Here is a 27,692-nt window from a genome sequence, read left to right on the forward strand (position 1 = left end):
ACTCATCTTCACTTGACTCTCACGCCGCTAACTCCCCCCTCCTTTCAGCTGCGCCCGCGCCCACTGGCATCAGCCGCATTTGCACCCCGTCTCCTACAGCTGCGTTTAATGCCCACTTCTTTTTTTTAATGCTGGCAGTATGGGACGGAGGGAGGAGGGAGGAGAGGGGGCATTAGTCGGATGATGAGCGAGTGGCCTTAAAAAACCCACGCAGATCAATATCCCGGGCCCTGAACGATGATGGCGATGATGACGCCCGCGTCGACGATTGGCGGTGCGCCAGCTACTGGGCGTGGCACAGCGCCAGCGCTCGTTGACGGTCGCATAATACGGTGGTGGGGTGGCGGGGGGGTGGCGGTGGATGGAAAAATGACACTGCGATGCTGCGAAGCCGCTTCAAAAGGCTTGCGCCGCAAACCTGGCGGCAACGTGTCCGGGCACTGGCGTGCGTGCGTGTGCGTGTCGTGCGCGCGAGCGCGTGTCGTGCGCGCGCTGCTGGTGACGTGCGTCTTGGCGAGTGGCCAGGGCAGCACGCGTCGCGCAGCTCGGCGTCGCTGTGATGGGCCTGGGACAGCTGCTACTTTGATTTCACACTGCCTTGAGAAGGCCGCGTCACCGCCGCTGCATGTAAAGTGGCCACGCTGCCCCATAATGGCTATGTTTGTGAACGTTCAGAGTGACATTTTTGGCTTTTTAAATGTGTGCGCGCGCTCAAGTGCACGTGCGTTTTTGTGGCTGCGTGTACATAATTGCTGTATGGGATACACGGGAAGTTGGGGTTTGACACCCTCTCTGCCCTATGATCCCAGTGACTCGGGTTCAATTGCTGCACGTGGTATACCGTGGAACTGACATTTGTTATTTGAAGTTGACATCATCAAGGCAGACAGCTCAAAATCCCCGGCCGACTGGCTTCTGTGTTATCATTGGTGTAGCGGAGCATTTTGGAGATCACACGTCTTCTGAGGAAGATCTTGGAAAATTCCTCACACGTGGCTTGGCGAAAAATACTTATTTTACACAAATTGCAGACCTGGTTACCATACTTTATTTCACCCACTTAGTACTCGTAGGTTTTTATAGATTATTATCAATATATTTGTATTTTTTTTGGCATTTATTCTGTAACACAGTGGCCTATAATTACAAATAGATGCTGCCACAGTCTTGAGTATCCACCTGGCAACTCGTGGCACACTTTGGTAATTCCCATAGCAATGATGAATACACAGTGGCAGGTATTTCACAGATGACACCATTCGGATTTGTCCTTTGGTGTGAGATCTTCGTCTGCTGGGCTGCCCAGTGGACAAATCGACCCTCAATAACTGTAGCAGCTTAGATTAAATGGGCTGAATGCAGAGGTCGCAATCGGGTACCCGATACCCATACCCTACCCGATACCCGGCTACCCGTACCCAGACGGGTACGGGTACCCGTTTGCGACACTGGTGTGGACGGGTACGGGTACGGGTAGGCCGTGAGTCACTGGTGAGTAACCGTTTATCACTCATTTCCCAACGTCTTGTCTCTTCTCACAATTCAAGTTCCTAGAATCAACCCACCCGCGCCTGCAACATGGCTTCATCCTAGAGGTCGCAATCGGGTACCCGATACCTGTTACCCTACCCGATACCCGGCTACCCGTACCCGGCCGGGTATCGGGTAGGGTACTGGTACCCGTACCCTACCCGGCCGTTTGCGACCCTGGTGCGGCCGGGTACGGGTAAGGAATCAAAACCCGTTTGCAACCTCTGGCTGAATGGCCATGAATCTGGGCCGAGCGAACAAGCAAGCGTTAAGGGGTACATGACGTGACGGGTAGACATTTATTCAAGACGGGTAGATCAAGTGTAAGAGGCATGCAAGGCATTCCTTTTTAACTTTTGCGCACCTGTTTTGACTTTCTATTAGGCAGCTCTTTCTGGCAAGTTCTGTCCGTGAAACGTTGGTATCTTCACAGCCTCCTGGACAAAGAAAGGGTAATACATGCGTGTGATAATTACATGGACCCTTTGCGAATAATTTCAAGCTAGTTTATAAATTGCGAGTAATCCGCAGACTGCTTAATAATGGCATCGGAGGCAAAAGGTCTCCGTGGATAATAGAGGTTACTCCATTTGGGGATAAATTAAAAATGCTTCTGTGTTGTTGGTTCGTCCCTCTTGTCACAACCTTAAAGGGTGGCCTGCAACCCAGTTCCTGTCTTCCTGCAGATGGGTTTTGAAGCTGCTAATTCTGGAAACGCACCTCTGGTCGTCCCATAGCTTTAGGACATCAAGTTGAATCTCACCAAGAGCGTGGCTCATCAGGATGGACGTGTTGTGATATTCAGGGCCGAGACGCAGTTGTGTAGTGCACAAGCGTCTCGACAACAAGTCAACTTGGCTTTCCTCTGCCACATCCACAATACCTGATCCCTCATCAAAAGACCCGTGCAAAGCTGTTTGACCTTTTGAAACTCACAAGTCCTCGGGCGGATGGGATGTCAGGATGCGCAAGTCTGGTCATGATTATAATAAGGTTTTAATTAGAGTAGCATATTTTACACGGACCGCCGCTCATTGATATGGGTGCCGCAGATTGCGAAGAGGGGGCTATTCTGACCCAGGATAAAAGTGGGTCGTGTGTGCGCGCACCGCAGACTTGATCGTGCCCCGTATGAGGGAGACATGAGTTTACCACAGTAGGGGTTCTGTACCACAGGCGTGGGTCATACGCATACCCTAAAAGGGGTCAAGTACCACAGAAGGGACTGTGTGCTATGAAAGACTTACATCCGTGAGCACTGTTGGTGGTGTTGGTGGGGGGGCCTGAGCGTGAGGGCGGGCGTGGGGGATTTGCGGAGCTGCGCAGAGATTCCCAGCTGCAGTTTATTGCGGCAACGGAAATAATTATATTTCCTTATAAAGTCTCAACGCGCAGGTAGTTTTATTTCCAAATGAACAAAAATCGCCTCTGTGACAATAGCATTTGGTTATTTCTTTAACCAGAAATAATTGATAGCTTATTATTGATTCATACAGTGCACACATTTTGACGGGTAAAATTTGTGCCACGGCTGTTTTTGTGAAGTAAAGTTGAAGAAAAATGGGGTGGGGGGGGAGTGGGGGGGGATGATTTCGGCTCGACCTCAGAAGACTCACGGCGGGCGAGTGTGGAGTGGCCCGAGTGTAATGTGCAGTGAGTGGCCCCCAGCGAGGCCCCCGCCACTGCTGGGCACAGCTGCTCGCGCACGCACACACGTGCACACAAAACAAAGATTAAGATCCCCCGTGTAGCCTTGACAGACTGTTGGGGCAAGTTCTGTTAAGCGAGCACCTATGAAGGCCGGAACGGCACACGAGGGGGTGGAGTGGCCATCACAACACCCGACCACCTTTGTCTCCCTAGTGGCGATGTTCACACACTGCCCAAGGTACTTATTGGAGGCTGAGTCGACCTAGAGGAGGCCCAGTACCGGTTCAGATAATCGTCACTGGTGTTGACCGTTGAGTGGGAATCGAACCCGGGTCGCCAGGTACGTAGCGCAGCGCGCTAACCGCTGCACTACCGCTCCCCACACGCACGCACACACACACGCGCACACGCGCACGCTCACACACAGACCTCTCGCTAAGACACAGCCCGATGTCACTGTCGGGGCCTCTCACCAATCGCAAGCGTCATTGCGATCGCGTGTTTTTCCGTGGGCCTGTCGTGAAGCTGGTGCGCACCCTGTTAAGATCGGCTGCACGAAGTCTCCAAGGGGTCTGGTCGTCGTACGGGACCCATGCCAGTCGAGCACGGTTAGACGCACAGGTTTTGACGGCTACGATTTGTTTCCTTTCTCGTAACGATCTGATCGAGTGTGATCATTATTAACAATGGCAACGTTTAGCTTTGTGTATGATAATAATAATAGTTCAATTTGTAACGCGCGCAAATTTGCAGACGTAGTGGCCGCAACTCAGAGGCGCGGAGCCAAGCTCAGAGTCGCTCGAAAGCGTGGTTATAGAGGTGAGTTTTTAAGTCTCTCTTGAAAGAGGCGATTGAGGTGATGCTGCGAATGTGCAGAGGGATATCGTTCCAGACTGTTGGGGCTGCCACCGAGAAGCGGCGCATAGACATGACCATCCTGGATCTTGGTAACAAAAGGAGGTCGTGAGTTGCGCTGCGCAGGCATCTGCTGTGTGCTGAGCTGCAAGTTGTCAATAATGAAGAAAGGTACGGCGGGCAGGCGGATATGAAGGCATTGTGGCAGAGGCAGGCGGTCTTGTATGTGACCCTACTGGCGATGGGTAGCCAGTTGAGGGCACGGAGACAAGCTAGTGAGTCGAGACGGGGATGAGTGTGGGCAATGACGACGCGTGCTAGATTATTTTGTAGTCTTTGAAGTTTCTTTAGGTTGCCAGCGGAGGTCCGGACTAGGACGGAGTTGCAATAGTCAAGGCGAGACCCAACTATGCAACATGCCAATGTGTCGGCGTTCACGCAAATCGCCCCTCACAATTGCTGAGGAACCACAGAAGAGCTGGAAGACGGCCAGGCGGAGGGAGGAGAGCCCGGCGCTGCCAACAATTGCCCCAAACAATATCCGACGAGTCGATTTCATCGCGTCAATTGCCCGACCTTGCTTCGAATGTGCTTGCCCGGGCACCGCAACCGCGCAAACTTCTTTTTGTGCCTCGGAGCAGCGAATGTAATTTAATTAGCGCGGTGTGTTCCGCACACCGCGCTAATTTCGTTAACGTTACCCTCGTCCCTAATGGGCATTTGCTGCCGACGGGAGGGGGTGGTGGGGGGGCGGTTGTGTGGAGGGCTGTAGCCAGACACCGCCCGTCGCTAAACGCATCACGCAATTACCGACCCCGGCGGACGCAGGAAAAGGGTGCGGCACCTGAATGATTAACATCCTTAATATCACCGTTTAATATTCTTTTTTTTTTAGCAATGCTGTGTACAATTTATAATAGAGCGTAATCGATTGGAGCAATGCCTGGTGAGGCAGATCTCATGCTCGTTAATGCTTTTTTAATGGATTTTCATCAGAAATTCCGGTTATAATAAATAATGGTGACTTCCAAAGGACTGATGGATATGGCTCTCTCAAGGTTGCCTTTCCTGCCGAGACGTCAACAATATCTTTGTCAATCTATTCAACGTTTTTCCTTCTCAGTCCCCCCTCCCTCTTTCACCGAAATTAGACGAAGCCAAAACCACTGATGCAGCGGGAAAGGCGCCTCGCGTGTCTGCTATTTTACCACCACCACCACTGCCTCGGCGCGACGTCACAGAATGTGTATATATTTTTTGCGAGGGGCACGAGCGACACAAACAATCACGAGGTCCTCCTTAGAGAGCCGGAGCTCGCCGTGTGGCGTGGAGGAGCGTGGACCCCGAGTGTTTGGAAACAATTAGGCATCGGGACGCACGCTGGCTGCCTCGTGACGTGCGGTGGAGCTGATAGCAGTGGGGTAGTTCTGGCCGCACGCCAGGCAACACGTGGATTGCCGCCAGCGATCACATCAAACCCCCACCCACAACCACGACGCTCCCTCCTCCTCCCCTTACCTCTCTCCTACCCACCGCCACCCAACCCCTTTGCTGGCTGTTCTACTTGGCAACCGTCCCAGACCCCAGTGCCGTTAATTACGTAACGGTCAAGGGAGAGAGGGGGGGTAGAGTGTGTGAGGGCTTTTCTCTCTTCACATGCTGCCGTGCAACTGGCTGCATGTGTGCTGCGGTGTTGGCCGCCTGGGTGGGTGGCTGAGTGGCTGGGTGGGTTAAATGGTCTGGCTGGGCTCGGTGGATAGTCTGGCTGGCTGCCTGGGTGGCTGGGTGGGTGGCTTAACCTGTAGAATAGCCGCTCGTCGACCGGTCGCTAGTGGGCTGGCTGGTGTTGGCGTCAATGTCGCTCGACTCGGTGGTAGTCTGAATGAAGGAAGGTGGAGCGAGTCAGCTGATTGGTTGCATTGGCCGAACTGCCTGATGGACTGGCTGCCTGCGGGCACACGAGTGATGCGTTATCATGATGGCTCGGTGGCTTGATGGACTAGCAGAATGGATGATGGTGGTTTGACTGGCTGGATGGTGGCTGGGTGTCTGAGTGTCTCTGGGTGGTTAAATGCCACGGTGGCTTCCTCGTTGGTGGCTCAGCTGGTTGGCTGGCTGCCCAGTCGGTTTGACATGATTCCAGCTGGCTTGCATCCAGTGTGTGCTGCGTGTGATGGCTGTGGGCATATGGACTCCTCCGCTGGAAATCTCGGTCAGTTGAGCATGGAGCGAGGGGAGAGAAGCAGGGGAGAGGAGTGAGGGAGGGGAAATATAAATGGAGCCGGAGATCAGGAGAGAGAGAGCAGAGAGATGGAGGAGAGAGATGAAGAAATATGTAAGGCGGGGGGGGGGATAGGTAAGGCAGAGGAAGGAGACGTAGAGGAGGGATGGATAATAGAGGGAGCAGAGACGGAGGGGAGAAGGCTCTGTTGCCATGCATCATCCACGTTTGTTACAAAGCCCGTGGTTCTTAACCATTGCGCATCCACGCGTGACACAATAAACAGCACCGTTGGCGTTCCCAACCACTGCGCGAGCGGCCCGCTAACCCCCGTTGGCACATTCTCTCGTCAACGCGTGCTCAGAATTCTGTAGATATTGTGTACAAAAAAACATCCATATATTACGAAAGGCGTCAAAAGCGAAACCACAAAAAAACAAAAAGGGGGGGGGGGAGGTGGAGACGTCCGTGGTGTATTTTGAGCTGGGATTGAAAATGAGCAGCAGCCTGTGCGTCTTGGAGAGGGGGGGGTGCTTTTGTTTGCCGGGGCCTGCGCGGCTATCGGAGCGATTTTAGCCGTGTTGCCTGTGGCAGGGTTTAGGTGAAGCAACGAGTCTCCGAGGCACAGTGAAAACGCCGCACGCGCACTCGCACGCACGCTCGCACGTCTACTGCCCAGCACGGTTTCATTGTCTTTTTTCCATGTTTCTCTGTTTGACCAGAGGTGAGAACCCGTTCAGACGCATTGGGGACGCACGTGGGTGTCTGCGGTTTTCAGCTGGACTTCAGTCAAGTTGTTCATGAATTTCGCCTGTAAATAATGTTTCACCCCTTAACGTTTGTGCGATGATGCCCGCACATGATTTTTTTTTATGTTAGTTATGTCATATAGCCTTTAATGTTGACTTCAAATAAAAAACAATTTGAAGGGTCCCTATAGAAATTCCATGGCGGACAAGGCAATGAAGTCGGTTAGCCTGTGCTAATTGGCTCCCTGGTGAGTACCTATGATCCCTGGGAGATACCCCTTGGTACTGAGATTGATCCAAACCCCTCGGGCTCACTGGGCCTCGACAGCTCCACCAGAATCACCCGCCAATGCCAGCGGTGCATTTTGCACCCAAAGCCGCTTCATTGATGCATTTCTAAGCTTTTTTTTTTTTGGCGAAGCTATCTTTGTAGCTCGCGTTGATGCCGCTCCGTAGAGGTGCGCGTTCCACCACCATGCACCGCGCATGGCAAGAGGCTCTGCTCGCGCACAGTTCTATTGCATTTCAAAGCCGAGAGAGAAATATAAATCTGGCGCATCACCAAGACCTGCTCAGCCACCCTCAACTCTGCGTTTCCTTCTTTGCACAGTCTGCCTGTGTCTCTTTCAGTCCATTTCTGTCTGTGTAATTGTGGTATAGATGTTAAATGTTCTTGCTGTACTCTTACATAGCGTACACAGACACAAATAATTATCCTGCGGTGCTCACCACTGAGCCAGTTGTCACTGGGTGGACTGCACAGTGTTGCCCACCGCTTGGTAATTTCTGAGGAATTAGCGTAGGTGTGTCTAGACGTGCCGCCATCGTTGCTCCTGCCTCTCGGCTGCGCGCCGTTGGTCGTCTCCGGCGGGCGGCTCGTGGGTCCGTCAGGTGGTTGCACCCAGCGTGGCCCCATTCTGCTCCGGGTTTTCCAGCCCCCCAGGTACTCTGTGCCGGTGATTTAGTTGAATGTGATGACAGTGGACTCCTTCGAGCTCCCTGCCTCCACCCGCTGGCACCATTGGAGCCCGTTCAACTTGAACCCAGACGTGGCGCACAACGATCGTTATTATCATTGCACCTTACCTGCACATTCCAGTGATCAATTCATCACCTGCTCCTGTCACCTGCGCATGGTGAAGGCGAGGAGGTATTTGCTGCCTTCTGACACTGGCGCCAGGAGCTGCCGCTCATCACACCTCGTGAGTGAGTGCAGCATAGATTGGATGACGTAGGAGAAAGGAAGTCTCTGAAATGCGAATTTGATGGTAGTCCTTGTCACGTGTCTTATTCTAAAGCCTCTCAAGTTAACAGCACTTGCCCCAACAGCCTGTTAAGGCTACACGGCGGGGGGATCTTTGTCTTTGGGGAGCCGTCTTGAGTCGCTTGCTGTCACCAATTCGCACGGCGCTCTCTCGGCACCAAGGAGGGATGCAGCGCTCATCGGCAGTGCCGCGCGTCGCACGGCCACCGCGTGGAAGGGCCCTCGCTGGCAGCCGCTGCACCCTCCGGTGGGGGCACAAGGGGTGTTCTCTCCAAACTTCGCCGAACAATGTTCACTCCACAGATTCATAGCTGTCAACCCACACGGTCTACCCGTATTCTTGTACAGGGAAATCGAGTTTTCAGGTCCATACACCATACAGCCATTTCAATACGGGCAACACATTTTTTTCCTCTTTGTTTGTGTTTCTCCCTTGTGATCACTGGCGGAGCCAGTGGGGGGAGGAGGGGTGGCACGTGCCCCCCAATGGAGTTTATTAGTAATAAATCGGCATTTTGTAACCCCCACTGGCACTGTGTAGAAGGGACTCTATGAGATGATAGGACAATAGTCTGAGTCCATAATTGGCAATACGTAATGGCAAAGCAGTTATAAGTGACTCAGATTTGTGCGCAGTTGTGTATACAGTACACGACTTCCCTGAAGTCATACCTTCAGCGAGCGCGATGCCGATCACACAACGCGGTTCGAATTCGACCCTCAATCGATGGCTGTGCCATCGCCGCACACGCGTCGAATAAAAAGCAAGGGACAAGTCCTTACTTACTAACAACTCATATCATTTTTCATTGCTGGAGGGGTTGCCCCCCCCCTACCTGAAAATCCTGGCTCCACCATTGCTTGTGATGGAACTTTGTTGGATGAACGTTGAGATTTATAAGGGCACGGGGTGACCAATAAGGTCTGAATTGATCTGTAATAAGGTAGGGCACTGATAAGGCGTTGACAGGTATGCACATTCGGCCTACGCCACGTTTCATAGAGCAGGACTAATTTTGCACTGCAGCTTTCTCTGCATTAATCACCAGTGACACGGCCGCAGCTTTCAGACCCGCTCCGCTCGTGCGCTTATGTTTAGATTTTAACCTCTGCTATCACGCCGGGGGCTCAAACCCAGGCTCCCAGAGGTACATACTTGGCCTTTGCTCTGATTTGGCCATTCATTCTTTGAGTCAGCTGTCTGTTGCTTTGTGTGCTTCAGGTGTAATAACAGGTTAATACCTGCGTGAGGGTTACAGCAGTATACCTCTGTGTTTAGTCTCAACGATGTAGAATATCGATAAAACAAATTAAGCATAACTCCCATCCGCAATAAACTGATTCTAGCCCACAACAATGATTTGTCCCATTCATCGCCACGGCATTTTCCTTTACCTAAACTGAACGGGGATGATATGGCAGCTGCAGCAGTAACATCAAAATAAATAACTGCAGCTCCATTCACGTCAACAACAACATTTAAGCAGCAGAGAGGGTGCACGCAAACAAAGCCATCAGCAGGGGCGACATCATCAGAAGCAGCAGGAGTCGCAGCAACAAAAACATCTGCGTTGTCTTTCGTACCCGCCTACATTTGGCAGTAGAAAAAATTTAAATCATTGCCCTGCACAGCGTTTGTAAATAAGATCATATCAGTCACAGTCATAAATAACATCTACATCAACGTCTTCTACAGCAGTCATAGATGGCACCAATCAGGAAAACTTTTACGGCAACAGAAGCAATAAACATCAACAAGCATGAACAGGGAGCGTCTGTACCTGCTATAACAGCGACCCAGCATTAGTAACGGCAATCTTATTGGTAAAATCAACAGTGCACAACTTAAGGACAGGTTTGTAAGGAAGCGAGCTGTGAAGTGCAAACCCGTACAGCCGATGTTCCTGCTGCTGAATCCCATGTCCTGAATGGCCTCGGGTATTTATCGCAAAGGCACTCAAGGAAACCATTTCACTCCCTTCTACTCTGTTCTCGAGCATGCAAGAAATACCGACGCAAAGAACGGCCTCGACATCGCGAATGTTGTCGTGCGAGACAACGTCGGAGGAGCAGTGCCCCGTGCGGTCAGCGGAAGCTGTCGAATAATGGGATAAGGGATCGGCATTTTCAGCTTGTCCTATTACGAGAATTCTTGTCCTGGAAATGATAACAAAGTAATTTTCTTTGCGGCACTCGTAGGGTTTGATGCAATTTCCCTTAACGTGCCGCCGCCACGGCCCGCCGTAAAAGGGTCCCGGGCCGTCTTGAAACGTGAAGTCTCTCCGCTGTCAGCAGGCGCGGCTCTCGTGCCCATTGCCGCCTCGCGTTGTCTTTGCACACAAGTGAGCGTAAATAATGTGTTGTGATGTATCGCGGGGGGGTAGTTTGGTAAAAGCAATTAGCGGTGATCATGTTAAATTTATAAATTTTCCTGCAGCCCAGCGCCACACGGGGGCCTGGTTTGTGGCCATGGCACCGTTAGCAAACCTGCGCGTGGCGCAGTGGCCGCATAATAGCATTTAAAAGCTTTTTAGGAGAAACAAGTAATCCCATTTCTAGCCCTGATTAGGGAGCAATCCTGCAGCAGGAAGTAGGGCAGCTGCGAGCCGGTATGCGTGTACGTACGTAACGAAGTGCGCGCGTGCAACGGCATATTTCGCGCGACGAAAGGGGCCATCGCGCGAAACGTCGCTTCGCAGACGTTCGCTCTGAGAGGCGGTGCTTCGCAACGTTCGCTAGAGTAGGCCGTCATCTTGCACTGAACACCGGCTGCCACGATGAATGAGCTCGGCGACAATGCTTTGATGGCTTTACGAATTGTCTCGCCCATTTTTTGCTGGAATGCTTTTGTTTGTAAACACTCGTAGTTTTGAGCCAGGCTTGGGGGTCTGCACGGGCTGTGATCTGGTGCTTTGGAGGCAAGGGTTGGTGGATCAAGCGCATGTGTGAAACTCCGCTGGGCTGCGAGTTTTCCAGTCGACTGTACTAATTAACGTTGAAGCCGTGTTATGGGTAGGATCTGGGAGTTGGTTGTGCGTACTGCATTCACAGACCTGTGGGAAACTGAGTCTCTGTAATGTCACGTGTTAATGTGGGCCCATTCTAATTCTCTTGTGATCTCGGAATATTTTGTGATGCGGCCAAGGTGGGAACTGGAGGACCCAGTGCATCGTTCCACGAACACTTCCAATTCTATTGCAACCATCGGAGAATTATAATCACCCCACCGTCTCACAGAAGAGTGCTTGCACAATGATGATTTTGCATGAAAAAAGACCTCACCCTCAGGTGGGATTAGGAGTGGAAACCAAAGAGCTTGAGATTCCCTGTCGCGGCTGAAGAGTGTTCACTCTGCTTGCTGTGGGGATGCCCATCCTCACATAGGAGGCGCGTGAGCATGTTTTTGGTATATTTTCTTCTTCTAATGAAATGTACGTCTGTATATTGAACATCTTACGCACCGGACGTAGCCAACCGTAAAGTGCAATTGGATTTTTTCCCACAATTTACATAATCTAATCACAATCCCATTTCCATGGGTAAGTTTGATGTTTTCCGTGGCCCTCTGATGAAGGCCGGCTCTGTGGAAAGGGATTGACATTCACTTGCACATCCAGTTCACGTTATGACATTACAATGTTCCTTAAGAGCAAATGTATAGTTTATGAAAGCTAAAGTTGTTTGTGAAACAAAGACAGTATTAGGAATTCATTAAATTTATCTGGAAGTTCACCTGAAGTCCATTACACTAATGTGTCATACATATGGTTAAATCAGCGGAGCATATGTGCATCAATTGCACGTTTTAAATTGCCCTCTCGCTGTGAGCCATCGCACATAAACTGGAGTTGCCACACGTAATTTGCCACAATCTTAGAAAGCCCTTATCAGCCGCAGACATGTGCACGCCGAGCATGAACGTTTACCGGTGGTTCACTCGCGGAACGCGGAGCAGCGCCGTTCATTTTCTAAAAGATGTGTCCCGAGATTGAGTGTAAATTCTCGGGAGCAAATCTGATGACATTTTTTGGCCTGCTCCGTAGAGACACTAGTTTGCCGCTCCGCTCCAACGCGGGCGAGCGCGGAGCTACGCGTCGCATCGACAGTGTCCCACAGCGGGGTCAGCACAGCTAGCGCACTCGGCCTGGGGTTGAACCTGTGGGAATACCGCCACTGTGGTGCTGTTTACCTGCGTACAGGAAAGCTGCTACTGTGTGTCTGTGTGTATGTTTGTCTCAGGAGCAGTGTTGTGGCTAATTTTGTGAGTGCACCTCGGTGTGATATGAGCGAACAGGGTATGTGTAACTCCCCGGCCATTTCACACTGGTGGCAATTTGAACGTCATCTGGGCCTCCCCAAAGTCAACTCGGGCCTAAAGTGAGCACCTGGTGTGTTGCGGTCAATGTCGGTACTTGGGAGACAAAGGTGGTTGGGTGTTTGTGATGTTGTTTATAGTGTCGCCTCAGGCTTTAACCAACCACGTAAGTATGTGCTCACTAACACTATTCTATCCAATCAGTCTCTTCAGACTCGGTGACTTCTCTGTATGTATATAAAACAAACAAAAAGCTGCTTTTATTCAAGTACCATTATTAGGTACTGACCAACCTCACTGGTGCGTTAATATTAATCACAATTAAAAAATGAATTGTGTTCTAAACGGTCCCCTGCGCATATATTTATTTCATCTCAGTTTCAGCAAACCAATTGTACCAAACAGGCACGTAACAGTGCATCAATTCCCCATTTAAAATTGATTCGTATGCTCAAGGTACACGCATCACAGCGTGTGTGCAAGAATACGTTAGTTACGGAATGCATCAAATGCTACAAACGATGACGCAAGAAAACTCAATAACAATGCCAATGAGACGGTAGACGTGTGACAAAAAAAAATCGATTCTTGAAGCGAATCGCATCTTCGAATCGTGAATATTCATATTCATGGAGTCGTTGGGGTGATGAATCGTTACACGCCTCATCACAAGTGGTTTCCTGCCCAGCCGAGTAGTAACGGCACTCCATTTCCTGTTTTTACAGCCCTGAGGCAGTGAAGGAAATTCCACATTCCTATGGTAGAGGAGTCTTCAAGAGGATGCCCACTGTTTAGTTCCCGCACCGACTGTGGTGCTCGTTTCATTGACCATGGAAGGGTGAAGAGGGCTAAGGAAACCACCCCAACCAGGATATCAACCCGGAACCTTGCGATTGCGTGTCGCACACTGCATAGCTGCACCCACATGGCTGGATATCCATGCCTTATGCTGAATGAAAGGTGGGGGGGTGGTCCCCCTTTTCACGAACAAACAGGTTCGCAGCGGAGTCGGGAACGCAAGCTGTTTTGTTTTTGCATTGGGATTATCAGGTCATAAAGAATGACAGCGCAATGAAAAAAGGCACAACACTCGAAGAGATAAATCAGAAATAATTGTTGCTTTCACTGCGGGATCGCTTGTGCCGTAGGCATCGCCCAAACGTGGACCTGAGTAATCGACCCCTGACCTTGCCGAAAGATTTCAATTCAGATGGAGCGGGATCAGCGGTAATCTCAGCTGTAAAAATGCTTTGCTGATCGTGAGCGACGTCCTGGACCAACAGAAACACTCGGAAGCTCCCATGTGTGGTCTGCTGCCTTTCATTTCGCTTTTCAGAGATTGTTTGGAACATCTAACAGAGAGGCATCCTCAAGTTTTGCAGATTTATTTCCCTTATGCGCCTCACCCGCAGGCAGCCTATGTTTGGTGGATGGAGCGTGAAGCTTCCCCGCATTTCTCCACTACTACGTCGCCAAATCGCGCAGATCAGCTGACTGCCCAAGTTCAATAATTCAGCGCGGCCTAAGTGACCGCCGTTGTTTTGGTAGTTGTCGTTATTTGCTGCACGCACCGTGTGTACGTGTGTACGCGTGTACGTGTGTACGCGTGTAATGGAGTGTGGCCTGCCGATGCGTGCCGATAGGCGTTGGACGATTCCCTCTCGTCGCCCACCCGCTCCCTCCGCCGCCGCTCCTTCCTTCCCTGGGTCTCGCGGTGTGGGGAGTGGCAATGGATGCAAGGGGGGCGGTGGGGTGCGGATAGTTTGTGAATTCGTGATGGCGCTGAAGAGTAAGCTGCTCCAGCGCACGCTTTCAAAACAACAGTGGGAGATTTCAAGGATCGCAACAGTGCTGTCAAGTCGTTTATAGGGAAATTCTTAAAACAAATAAGCTGTGCTGTTTAAAGTTTACACCAAGAGTCAAACTCATCAGCTTCCATGAAGAGTGGGAAGCCTTCGCTGCACTGGGGTTTTTTTTGGAGTAGGTACAATCTGTACCGGCTGCACGTTTTGTGGTAATGACGTCGGCTTATGTCATTCAAATACATCCCGAGTTGCACCGTGAAGTGGCTGCATGAAAATTGATTTTGATCATTTATATATTGGAGCGCAAATGTTGTTTTGTGGAATGAGATCCATTGATTTAATGTCCTTTATTTATTCCACGTAGCAGCCAATTGAGGCACCGAGGTTCTTGCCAGTCAAGCCTACTTCCTCCCTTGCCCAGGAATTAACTTGTAAGGGTTGCATTAGCCTTCCCAGAGTTAGGGTGCGCGACTTACAGCTCGTGTGACCTCTGGTGTACGGCCGCGTAGATTGTAACTGGCCTTCGAGCACCATTTGAAAGGGACTTGCGGGCTGTTCGCTTTCGAACAGGACTACCAAGGCCCATGTTGTTGTTTACAAGCACGATGTCGTTCTCGCTGACCCGACGTGACAATTTGAGACGTTTCCACGTGACCCCCGCGGCCCACAGAGCGCTAGGAGATTCTTAATGTGGCCTGTTGCACACCCCCCTGGCCCTAGAGTCTGGAAGGGGTTTACTATTGATTTCCCACAGCTGCCTGGTAGTGCCCTCGGTTGTTATTTACAAACCTGACTGTCTGCTTCAAAAGGGACATTCAAATCCCTTGGTCAGTGGGGGAGACAAAGTGCTGCCCCCCCCCCCTACTGTGTGGACTAGAGGTCACTTGAAGGGATCTCAGAGGTAGCTCTTTGAGATCCGCTTCTGTGGGTCGTTCTCTCACGTGACGAATTGCGCTGCTGTGAGATTTCCAAATGGATTCTTCGTCCCATGGCTTTACCGTCGATAGCACAGTTGGAATATTTTTAAGAAATGCTTTTTTTTTTATCTTGTGTTGTGGTGCAAACTACGACACGGAGGCAGGTGAGTTTGTAGGGGTCTCGCGCCAAGTTTATTTGGGGCTTACGCCTAACTGGTTCACCGGCTTACGCCTAACAAGGGACGCCCTAGACCAGGGGTCGGCAACCTACGGCTCCGGAGCCGCATGCGGCTCTTTACGGGCTGCTTTCTGACAATATGTACGTATGTACAGTATGTACTCAGATGCATTGCGGCTCTTGAAATACTGAATTTTGTACCGAATTGGAAAGAAATGGCTCTTCTTGTTATTTTGGTTGCCGACCCCTGCCCTAGACTATACTCCCCAGGGGACACGGGTCCTGGGGATGCTACCACCCCGGCTATCTGGGCTCTCCTCCCTGCACCGGCCGAGGGCTAACTGCACTTCGGCCGGTCGGGTGAGTAGCCACCCTTAGCCTCCTGTCAGACTACGCTACTCCGGGTCCCAACCTCCAACCTCTCCCGTTCCCGGCTGCCACGACGACCCCTCTTACGTCACGGGCTTCCCCCTAAATTCCCCCCTGGAACATGACGTGACCGTCCCCCCAGGGGTCTCCCCCCTGACGTCACTCCCTGCGACGTCACTCCTCTACACTTGTTGTCACAATTCTAACAATCACTCCATTTTATAACTTTTTTCACTTCATATTGTATTTGAATGTCTTATGTCTACCCTGTCTACTCTTGTATGCAATATTCAGTTGTTATATCGGTGTTCTTGTCAGTTTAAAGTGGAACTGATGTGCTGCTGCCATCTTACCGAATTAGGGTACGATCGGATGTTTTATTCCGATGAAAAAGTTAATGATTTATTTCGTAATTTAAAATGCTCATGCCATCTTCCAAAAAGTCAACACTAAATTTGGCAAATCCACTTGCATATTTGATACTCCTAATAAGTGCACCAATATTGATTGTGTTGCATTTTAAGTAGTTTTGTCCCAGTAAACCTTCATGAAACATGTATCATCTTGATTGGGCAATAGATTTGTTATATATTTGATTTTAAAAGCCTTTCTGGACGAGACTAATTTACGTCTACATTTTTTACTTAACTTTGATTAGATTTATATGTGTATGTTTCTAAAATTGTTCTGAATATCTCATGAACTGTTTTTCTTGTTTCGCAATCTGTGTAATGCTTTTTTTTCTACTTTAAATGCAGACAACTTTAACATTCATATTTTAGGTCTCAATTCGGGCTTTTACCTCGTTATAAATAAAGACCCTCAGAATCGGAGAGCTTTCTTCACCACGTAAGAACTTGACCCTGCATGGGCTGTTTTTTACAAGGTCGATCTGGTAGAGATGACCATCAAATAAATGCGAGCAAATAAGGTATTTCAAAGTATGAATGATTAACCTTGGGGTCCGCTCTGCAGCAGACACGAGTGAAAAATTTAACCAGCAACTATCCCTAGCCCAGCAGTAAGCCCTCCAGCCACCAATTCGCCCAGCGGCATTGCTCGCGATCCGCGCGCTGTGGCCCGTGACCTATATGATCCGTGCGCCATCCCCTGTGATCCTTGACCCACGCTCGCCGGAGCTTAACCATGGCTCGCGTGGCGTGTGCAGCGTGTGCGGGGACACGTGGAGCACCCTGGCGGAGCTGTGCAACGCGTTGGCTGGTGTGGCAGTGAGCGAGGTGCAGCTGCAAGCGCAGGCCGGGCCGGGCCTGGTGCCGCTGGTGCTGGATGAGGACCGTGCTCTCGCTGGATTCGTGCCGTTGCTGTCCGCGCCGCAGGAGCCCTGCTTCGTGCAAGAGGACGCCGACCAGGTGAGGCTGTAACTTCCCTGGCCACTTTTCCCCTCCCTCCCTCCTTTTTGTTTTAAAACGATCAAACGAGAAAGATGCTCCGTCATTCGGCACTTTACTTCGTTCATCATGTCGGTTTTTTTTTGCTTATGTGCTCCCTTTTTTTTTTATCAAAGACATAACGCGGGTTTCCCGTGTAACATTAGTCCCATTGTGTGTTACTGTGTTCATGGACACCAACAAGAGAAAAAAATCACCCTCAAAAACCCATCACCAGATCCCCTGCTGCTGTGCTACCAGCACCATAGCGGCGAAGGCACCTGCCTGACCTCCCCCCCCTTCCCGCCCACTGCGACTTCTCTTAAAAAGTCCACAACTTTCTGGGGATGCTTCCAGAGCATCTCGAGCGACGCGATGTCTTCCAAGTGCTTTCGACGAAGAGGCCTGCCTGCAGGGCACTGACCAATGCCGCAGAGTGTCCCCCTTGGGTTTTGCCGGCGTCTCATGCACGGCGGAGTGATGCAGATGCCGTTGCGGAGGCAGTAGTGCTCAAGGGTAGTGAAATGGCTGCCGGCATCCAGTTGCATTAGGATTCCTCGCTGGCTGGTAGATTCGAGGATTCTATTGGGGTGGGTGCGGAGGACGATGGTACGCGTGTGCTTCTAAGGCTGCTGACGTTCTCGCTGACTTTTTATTACCCATGGTGCTATGTGAGCCGTGCTGTCCACGGAGCTGTGTCGATGCGTCTTTGTGTGTGACGTCAGTGTCTGTGACGAACGTGTGTCTCTGTGTGATGTCCAATAATCTATTTGTTACTGAGATTTGGAGGTTTTGTGTGATGTGTGTGTGTGTGTCTCAGTGGACCTGTGTCTTTGTGTGATGTCTGGTGTCTTTTGTGTCTCCGTGTATGTAATCTGTGTGTTTGGGTCTCTGTGTGTGACATAATTGTCTGTGTGTTATGTGTGTTCATCTCTGTAGTGTCTGGAGCCATATCTCCATGTGACGTATACATCTATTTGTGATATCTGGATCTGTGTGTCTGTGTGTACTTTCTATTTCTTATGTTTTACATCTGGAGGTCTGTCTCCACGTGCTGTGTGAATTAGATCAACGCCTCGAGTGTTGTTACTGCTGCAGAATGATGCATTTTGGACTGGATAGCATCCAAGCTGTGAGCAGGTGCTATGAGCTGGCTGAAAGGCTGTTGTTGATCGGTGTCATTTTTTGGGGAATTTTCTACATCGAACTCCTGCAGAGAGTAGGGACGTGTCCTCTTTCCCGCAGCGAACACGTGTTGTTGCCAATGTGTAATTTACTCGCTGCATAATATATGTTTTGTAGTGTAACATATACGTCAGTCGCTTAAGGTCTTTTATTCAATGTTATTTACGGGAGAGGACCTGGCGAACTGTTCAAACGGTGACTGCTGCTATTATCAGGTTAAAAATTTGAGCTTTTAAATTTGCGTATTATACATATGTAATACGAACAACCAGGATTGGTGGGTACACAGTGGCCAACTGTTTTGCGATTATACCATGAGGTCTTTAATGTCCACATGACAATTCACGTCGTCCGTACGCTCGGAAATTGTCTGCATCTGCAGGAAAGGAACAATTAAATTCCATGCCACCTGGCTTAGTAGCAAGAAGGGCTAAACTTTCGGCCACCCAGCCAGCGGCATATGCCGTCGTGCTTACAATTGTAAGCACAATGGCAATCATTGCTGCTACCATCATCATCTTTATCATGAATCATCACCACCACTAGCATCCTAATCGTTACCTTGATCATATAGTCATAGTGATCTTCTGTTCGGCTGAGCATTGAGGTGGTGCTCATCTCTAGTTTGCAGCCAACAGCTGGTGGCAGAAATTACACAATTCCTATGGCAGAGGCGTGACAACCACAGTTGACTTCTCCATAAAGTGGTACTCAATTTATAGACTTGGGAAAATTTGTGGTTGAGGAGTTTGAGATGGGCTTGGTACTCAATTATTTTAAGATCAGGGTAGCTGCTTGCCCATGATAAGGAAAAGGCAAGTTGATGGTCTCTTCACGCCTGGTTGTCGGGTTTCTTTAAGGTTTGCGGCATCCAAGGCTTTCCCTGAGATGGGGTGTGGTGCCATGGAGTGTCATCTCCTTGGATGTATTGGGCCTTTGCCGACCATCCTTTGAGACTGACCTACTTGACCCTTGAAGATGGTGATGTTGAAAATGGCCTTTCTAATTGCCATCAGGCGAGCTTGGAGATGTGGGCAGATGCGTGCACCGACGGTGATTTCTCCTTTCACTATCCAATCCTCCGCACCCAACAACATTCGCACACAAATGCTTAAGTTCACATACACCAACAATGTTCGCACACACACACCGATGGGCCTTGTGCACACACGTTAACAACATTCACGCACCAGTGTGTTAGTTCACACGCCCTAACAACATTCACACAGGAGTGGGTTAGTTGACATACACTAACAGCGTTCACAAACACACACTAATCGGTAGACAGATGCATTAACAGGCATATTTGTTTACAGTAGCAGCCTCAAATTGACCCCTGACAATCGCTCAACCTATTATCATATACGAATGTCATCATTATCATCATTACCCAATTCGGTCAGGATTTGAGCATGCAACCATTGCTTTGTTGACTCATAATCGTGCAATTTCCCTTTAATTGGCTGTGTTATTTAGACATCATTTATCATGCTTTGTTCAGGAGAACATATGTCTTTGTAAGAGATTTGCTTTCAATGTGAGGTGCAGCAGTAGAAGATCCTGACAGCGATGCTCAGATTATCTGATAGGGCTAGGGTGTGTGGCTCCATGTTGGTTTGAATACACAGCTTGTGTGCAAGTAGGGCATCATGGCACACATTCTTGGGTTTTTTCAGTCACGTAAGTAAAAAATAAAAATTAATAAAAGTAAAATAAAAAATAATTTACTTAATACAGCGAGCATGCTGTGACGGTTCCACCTGAAGACTGAGGCTTGTGTTGCCTCCGAAACGTCGTGATTTTTATTTTATTTTTTATTTTACTTTTATTAATTAAAATAAAAAATTTTTACCTACATGACTTTACCGAAAAACCTAAGAATATGAATCCTTGCAGTCACGAAAGCTTCAAATCTAGAATCATGGCACACGTACATGTGTGTACACGTGGGTGTGTGTGTGTGGGGAGCGGTAGTCTTAGCGGTTAGTGCTACGAACCCGGTGACCCGACTTCGATTCCCGCTCATGATCAATAACAGTGGCGAATATTTGAACCGGTCCTGAGGCTTCCCCAGGTCGACTCACCCTCAAATGAGTACTTCGTGTGGTGTGTAAACATTGTGTCACAAAGGCGGCGGGGCGGGTGCTGGCCACCCCATCCCCTTCGTCGTGTGCTGTGCAGACCTTCATAGGTGCTCACTAACAGCACTTGCCCCAAAGAGTCTGTTAAGGCTATACGGGCGATCTTTGTCTTGGCCCTCGCTCATAATCACTGCAGGGTTACGCAAGGACCCGGGCAGCCACAGGTGCGTGATAATGGCAGCAATGAAGGGCGGTCCGAGAGCTGGCTGGCAGGCCTCCAAGCAGATGTGGTGGTTGATAAAGCCTGGGATTATGTGCTTGTTGTGGTTGTGTTTTGCCGTTGCGCCAGAGTAAAAACCTTGAATCTGCTGCCAGTTCTCTCCTTGGAACAGTATTTTTTTTATCAAGTGTTTATGGTAGTCCTCATCAGATAATCATACCATAACTAGTTGGCCTGCGGGCGCATATGCAACAATTAGTTTTTGCTACCTGCTGTCCTTATTTGAATCTATCGGAAAAGTTAATGGTTGAAGTACTTCTATATACACGGAATTTTTAGCTGCTGTCATTTTTTGAGAGTAACAATTTTGCATTTTTGGGCCTTTTGCAATTGGAGGACCCTTATTTCGGATAAATTTTCGGGCTCCGTTTATTATTATTCTTTCAGGCCCCTCTTCCTGTTTAGACCACGCCTCTTTATAAGCGGCACATTCCTTCTAGATTTGAAGCTTTCGTGACTGCAAGGATTCATACTCTTAGTTCTTTCGGTAAAGTCACGTAGGTAAAAAAATGAAATAAAAATTAATAAAAATAAAAATCACGACGTTTCGGAGGCAACACAAGTCTCCGTCATCAGGTGGGACCGTCACAGCCAGATTTGCTGCATCAAGTGAGGCAGGGATTCAAGATGCAAGCTCTTAAATACAGGTTAAAGGGGGAGGAGAGACCACGCCTCTTTATAAGCTGCACATTCGTTTTATTATTTTATTATTTCCATTCTACGTGACTTTACCGAAAGAACCAAGAAGATGAATCCCTGCAGTCACGAAAGCTTTAAATACAAATTTCTGCACATTCCTGTTTTGGCCCTGCACCCTTCCACCTTAGGCCCCACACCTTCCTCTTTAGGCCCGAACTTTTCGTTTTAGGCCGATCCCCTTCCTGCTTAGGCCCGCCACTGTCCTGTTTAGACACTCCTCCCCTCACTCCTCTCATTTACGCCCTGCCCCTTTATTTTGTAGCCCCCCCCTCCACCCCTAACTCTGGATGCAGGCTTGGGCTTGTTTTTGAAAGCAGTTTTTTCTTGTTCTCCATGAGACTTGGCAACTGTGGGCTAAAGCAAGTTGATTGGAGTGAGAGACATCAACTGAGTAGCAAAACTCAGCAAGGCCTCGACTTAAAAAAACTCACCCATGCAAGAGCGAGTCTACAGTGTGGGTTACCGAATGGGTTTGCGCAGCAGCAATGGGCTAATGTACACCACTTAGTGAACACTCCCATGGTCATTGAATTAATAATAACCTTGGATAGTTACGATTAGTTTTTTGCTTTTTTCTCTCGTAGAAAGGCTGTGAGCAAAGAACAACTTTGGGAATTGACTTTAACATAAGAGCAGAACCATCAGCAGCTGCTGGTGCACTGCAATAAATAAGACTGAGAGTATTATTTTTGGGCCATTAAAAAAACGTGCTAATCCATTGCCTGGCCGAGAGACACTCCATGAAAACCCATGAGTCTCAAGGGTATTCCTTGAAACTTGACATGATTGTATGTATGTTGAACTTCAACTGTGCTAATTGGATGTGCGGGGAAAGGACAACAAACTAAAACACAAAGTAGTTATCTTCTTAGGTTTTTTCGGTAAAGTCACGTAGAAAGTAAAATAAAATAAAAACAAAAATCACGACGTTTCGGAGGCAACACACGTTTCGGAGGCAACACATTGCCTCCGAAACGTCGTGATTTTTGTTTTTATTTTATTTTACTTTCTACGTGACTTTACCGAAAAAACCTAAGAAGATGATTCCTTGCAGTCACGAAAGCTTCAAATCCACAAAGTAGTTGTAAAGAAATTCGTTTTCAATCTATATTTAAAAGTAATAGCTCCTATGGCTGCAGAAGCGCATCTGAAAGCGTGCGATGCAGTGAACGTCTTTGTTCAACGGTTAGCCAAAAGCCGCTGCTGCGAGGATGACTGGAGTTTGCGTGATGATTTATGCTCCTTGACGAGATCAGCAAGGTACTGTTGTTCATACTCTTAGTTCTTTCGGTAAAGTCACGTAGGTAAAAAAATTTAATTTAAATTAATAAAAATAAAACAATAAAATCACGACGTTTCGGAGGCAACACAAGTCTCCGTCATCAGGTGGGACCGTCACAGCCAGATTAGCTGCATCAAGTGAGAGACTTGTGTTGCCTCCGAAACGTCGTGATTTTATTGTTTTATTTTTATTAATTTTAATTTCATTTTTTACCTACGTGACTTTACCGAAAGAACTAAGAGTATGAATCCTTGCAGTCACGAAAGCTTGAAATCTAGAATTACTGTTGTTCATTTGTGGCGAGCAATTTGAATGTATTGAGTGCGACCTTAAAATGTTATTTGTTCGTTAACTGGAAGCAATGCAGCTCGGCACGCACTGGTCGGACATGGTCGGATCTTGCAGTACCCGTCACGATTAGTGCCAAAGAATTTTGGAGTAGGGGTGGGAGTGTGTGCACGCGAAGCAGTAGGCAGTGGTGGGTGTGGGCAGTAGTTGGTAGGGGTGGGGGCAGCATCACGACAACTGTAATTTTTCTTTGAGCAATGTAATGTAACAAAAAACGAAGCAATGTCCTTCTACCAACTACCTCCTGTCCAGGACAGCCTTACAGCATCATGTCAGGAGATGGCCCCAGAAATTTTTTTCGTGGCCATTGACAAACTCCCTCCTTTCGTAATCATTGAACTTCATCATTTGTTTCAGCTCTGCCAGTATATCTGGAACTGAAATTAAGTTTTGGTCACTTCACATCCTGTCCTTTCCTACTAATCCTACTTACAACAAGTTTTTGATATTTTGGAGACCCACTGTCTGCTGTATGTATTGTGTTCCAGGGAGGACAGAGTTAGTTTTTGTTGGTGGTCGATCTTAAGCGGCTGGAGTTTTCGCCGGGGCTGCGGCATTGCAAGGATTTTGTCTAGCTTTCTTGAGGCTTCGGCTGCGGGTCTGGCAGTGGCAAAGTAGGGCTTAGCGTGAGCCCCGGAAGAATTGGTAGCATAAGTGACATGTGTGCAACATGAGCGTGGCAAGCGTGGCACATTGCTTGAAAGCAAAGATGCCCAAATCCAAGTGTTTTACTTTCCTGGGACCAGCTCAAAGCGGGGCGGATTGTATCATGTACGAGGCGCTGCTGGCCAGGGAACTGCAGGAGAGGTCGGTTAAGTGCACGGTGTGGACCAATAAGCATGGATGCCAGAGCATGGGAGCACCACGAGGTCGACACCCAGAGTTACAATACCCAACAGGAGTCGTTAAGTTGACCCCACACCCAGCACTCGCAGCAAGCAAGGTGGGTCTGATGGAAGTCGCTCGCAAGTAGTGGACATCTTCTTGGTTCTTTCGGTAAAGTCACGTAGAAGGGAAATAATAAAATAATAAAAATAAAACATAAAATAATTCTCACGACGTTTCGGTCACAACACAAGCAGCCGTCCTCAACGCAAGCAGCCGTCCTCACCTGAGGACGGCTGCTTGCGTTGTGGCCGAAACGTCGTGAGAATTATTTTATTATGTTTTATTTTTATTATTTTATTACTTCCCTTCTACGTGACTTTACCGAAAGAACCAAGAAGATGAATCCCTGCAGTCACGAAAGCTTTAAATCGAAAAGTAGTGGACAGTCGCAACTTGAGTGTACAGGATAGTTGGGGCTGATGAGGTCCCCCCACCATACGCAGCACAGGGCGATCGTTGACCCCGATCACAGGAGCAGAAAGCCTTTTTTTTAACAGGATCGAGTCTAACTCTACGGGATCGACCCTAACTCTAATGCCAGGGGTACTTTGTAGTGATGGCACGCAAAATGCTCTCAGGGAGGCCGGGTACAGGTCGACGATGCAGCACTCGCACCCCCGGCCTTCTTCAGGGGCCTACGCCACGGTGCAGAGCTGCAGGCCGTGGGCATGGGGGACAAGGAAAAATATGGTGTGGATGAGGAGGCTGTTTCCAAAGCTTTGTATTCGGTAAGTACCAGGAGACCCAATATTTTTTTGGGAAAGCGTCCCCTCCAAGGGTTGCCTTAGAAGTGGAGGGGGGTTGGGGTTACTTTCAGTTCGCCTTGAGGAACATCTTAAATCGGAGGGTGGAGATGAAGTCCCAGAAGAGCATGGTGAGGGAGGAGATCAACCAAGCACAAGAGGTGACCAATATCCTCCTCGGAATCATCTGTCTCGTCCCCATTGTCTTGCTGCTCGTCTTTTATCAGTTGGGAACACCGAAGAATGAAACGAGACAGTGCAACTTCTTCTTCGAGATCCAGGCTCGCCCGACTCCCCATCATTTCGGATCAGGTTTCTGACTGTCGAGTGCATTAGTTCCTCATTGCCGTTCTTGGTTTTATCGTGGCGTGGAACGTGTTATGCTGTTGCCAGTGAGACTGGTAGTGGGGGGGGGGAGGCACAGGATGCGTAGATCCTATAGATATTTTTCAGTTCTGGATATTCTAGCAGAGCGAGTCCGCGGGAATCCATTGATCGCTGATGGACGGAGGGAGTTTGTCAACAGCTGCTCAAGAAACCGAGCCAGCATAAGTCACCGAACTCGTTTTCAGCACCTTCTGGAATCACTTCAATAGAGCCGTTTTAATCAACACCAGGTGGCCCTGGTACGTGCAGTGAAGAATGATTCACTATATGTCAGTCATCTGATATCATAGATTTTAACCCTAAAATTCGGGGTGAATTGAATGTAAAATGTTTGGCCTAGTTTTGTTTGTGGTTCAGTTTGGCCCTGGATTGCATCATCGTGTACTAAAAAAGCTGCCACAGCTGTAAAAATGGTGTACTATTGCGTCATTCCAACCGTGGTCGTAGCCGACACTGGCCTAACTCTTGGTAGTGAAGCCATAGCTTCTTCAAGGTCCGTTTTACGAGTAACAGGAGCTCTCTGGCAGTTGCCTGCGCAAAGCTGTGGGAATGAAACCACACACCTGGGGATATCGGGTCAGTGGTGAGCACATCATCAGCTCATGGGGCTGCGAGCTGCCTGCCTGGGTTGGGGCTGGTCGCCCTCAAGCGCTGTCCGTGTTCCTGTGTTTGTCTGCGCGTGCGCTGCAGCTTGTTTTATTAATGCTGAATCAACACGCACAGCCGGGCGTTTGTTCAGGAGGATCATTAGCGATGCTGATGGGGAATGAAGAGAGTGGAGCGGTGAGCACAGCAGGCATGCATCTCCCAGCTCCTCGTCCCAGTCCCTTTAGCCAGCACGTACCTCCTCCGCTGGGTTCTCTCAAACTGAAAAACATACTCGGTGATGTATGTATGTTGAACTTCTTTCACATTGTAAGTAGCCAGTGGTGATAATTGAAGGTGCGGGGGAAGGACAACAAACTAGATTTGAAAGTGCATAGCTCCAGTGGCTTCCTGGGACGACTTCTAGACTGACAGCCTCACATGAGTGCTCAGGGAGGGCCTCCTCTAGATTAGCTCAGCTTAAAGTTGGGAGGATTTCTTCGCATGTGACTCCAGCTACAAGTAGAAGCCTGTGATACCTTCATCACGGGGTAAAGCCTCGTGGTGCAAGTCATGGAGAAAAGCCGCCTCTCGTCCGTTTTCCCAGGAGCAGTATCGGTGACGATGCCAACTAATTTTACATACCACGATGAGTCGTAATCAACGTGGGAGGCTTGAAAATACACATTAATTACAGATATAATGAACAAAGCGACTGTTATCGTTCTTCATTTTTATTGTTTTTCATGGGGATAGTTTTTTTTATGTCAGCAAAATTGGTTGCTTATGACAGTGTTTCAAGCAACAACTGGTTTCTGGTTGCCTACGACAAAGTTACAAACCAAAACAACCGTGTGAAACGGTCGGAATGTCAGCATTTAGAGGCAGAGAGTGGATCCACACTCGTGGTGGAGCCACATGAGCATTGGTGCAGGGCGGTGGCACGAGTCAAACTTGGGCAACAACGGCATGGGCAAAAGGCGCTAGCCGCCCCCACCCCAGCGAAGATCGCTGTGCAAACAGCAGCACAGTGCCCTGCAGTCCATCCCGGCGAAAAGGCATCGCGTAGCCTTTCCCGGTGGCCGTGCTCACGTCCACTTGACACTTCCCCGCATTTCCTGGCAACCGCGCGGTTGTTTTAGAGCCAACGTTCTCGGGGCCTGTCTCCCATTTCCTGCCTACGGCCGCACTCCCCTCTGCCCCATTCCCTCCCACACTCTCGCGCCCGCTCTCCCTCTCGCCGTCTCGGCTGACTGTCCGTCCACCCACTCTCATCCCAAGCCCATCCACCCCCTCCTCCTACTCCTCCTGCACTCATCCCCCCCCCACCCCACCATCTTCCCTGCACCGTGGCCCCTTGGGGAGAGCAACTGGGGTGTTTGGTCTTGGCTCTTCCTGATTAGCGGAGAGCGCTGACCTGGCCCGACCCCCCTTTGACCCGCTCCCGCGGGGGGTAACGGCGGACTTTGCGTGCGGACAGTCGCTCGCCCAGCCGTGCGCGCGATATAGCCCAGGGATCAGAGCCGTGCGGGATTGTTGTGGAAAAGCTGCTCTGCGCTTGGCGTGAGGCGCGGCGAGGCCTCCGTGATTGACGCACAATGGCGCTGGGGGAGGACAGGGGATAGGTGGGGGGGGGGGGCGAGTGGGGGGGGGCAGGTTGGGGAGGGGCGGCACAACCCCAATTGGGACCCACGCTGCCGTGCATTCACATGCTTTTAACAAAAGGTTATGTCATGTGCTGAAACCTCACAACAACCTTGACATTTCCTTTAGCCACTGGACATCATAATTAATTGTTGCCCGTTTGCTGTTTTCCTCGCAGAGTCAAATTGCTGCCGAGTAGTGCACACCTGGACACGCGTATATTTTTTAGTGCGTTTTGTCTTTGTGTGTGCGCATGACAATTCGAGGTGGATGCAGTCCGTGTACTGTACCACTCACTTGCCACCCGGGAAGCGTGTAATTTTCCTAAC

General features: G+C 49.5%; 1 protein-coding gene across 3 annotated transcripts in view; it reads left to right on the plus strand.

The window, feature by feature from the left end:
- The window catches only part of SMG6 (SMG6 nonsense mediated mRNA decay factor), a 184,546-nt gene that overhangs the window by 71,829 nt on the left and 85,025 nt on the right, over positions 1-27,692 (plus strand). For all 3 annotated transcript variants that reach the window (XM_078873763.1, XM_078873764.1, XM_078873765.1), the window contains exon 14: positions 17,022-17,223. In XM_078873763.1, coding sequence (XP_078729889.1) covers positions 17,022-17,223 — 202 coding nt within the window. The remainder of the gene's footprint in view (positions 1-17,021; positions 17,224-27,692) is intronic.

This window comes from Lampetra fluviatilis, chromosome 37 (genome assembly GCF_964198595.1).
Source record: "Lampetra fluviatilis chromosome 37, kcLamFluv1.1, whole genome shotgun sequence".
In the NCBI taxonomy this organism is placed as follows: Eukaryota; Metazoa; Chordata; class Hyperoartia; order Petromyzontiformes; family Petromyzontidae; genus Lampetra; species Lampetra fluviatilis.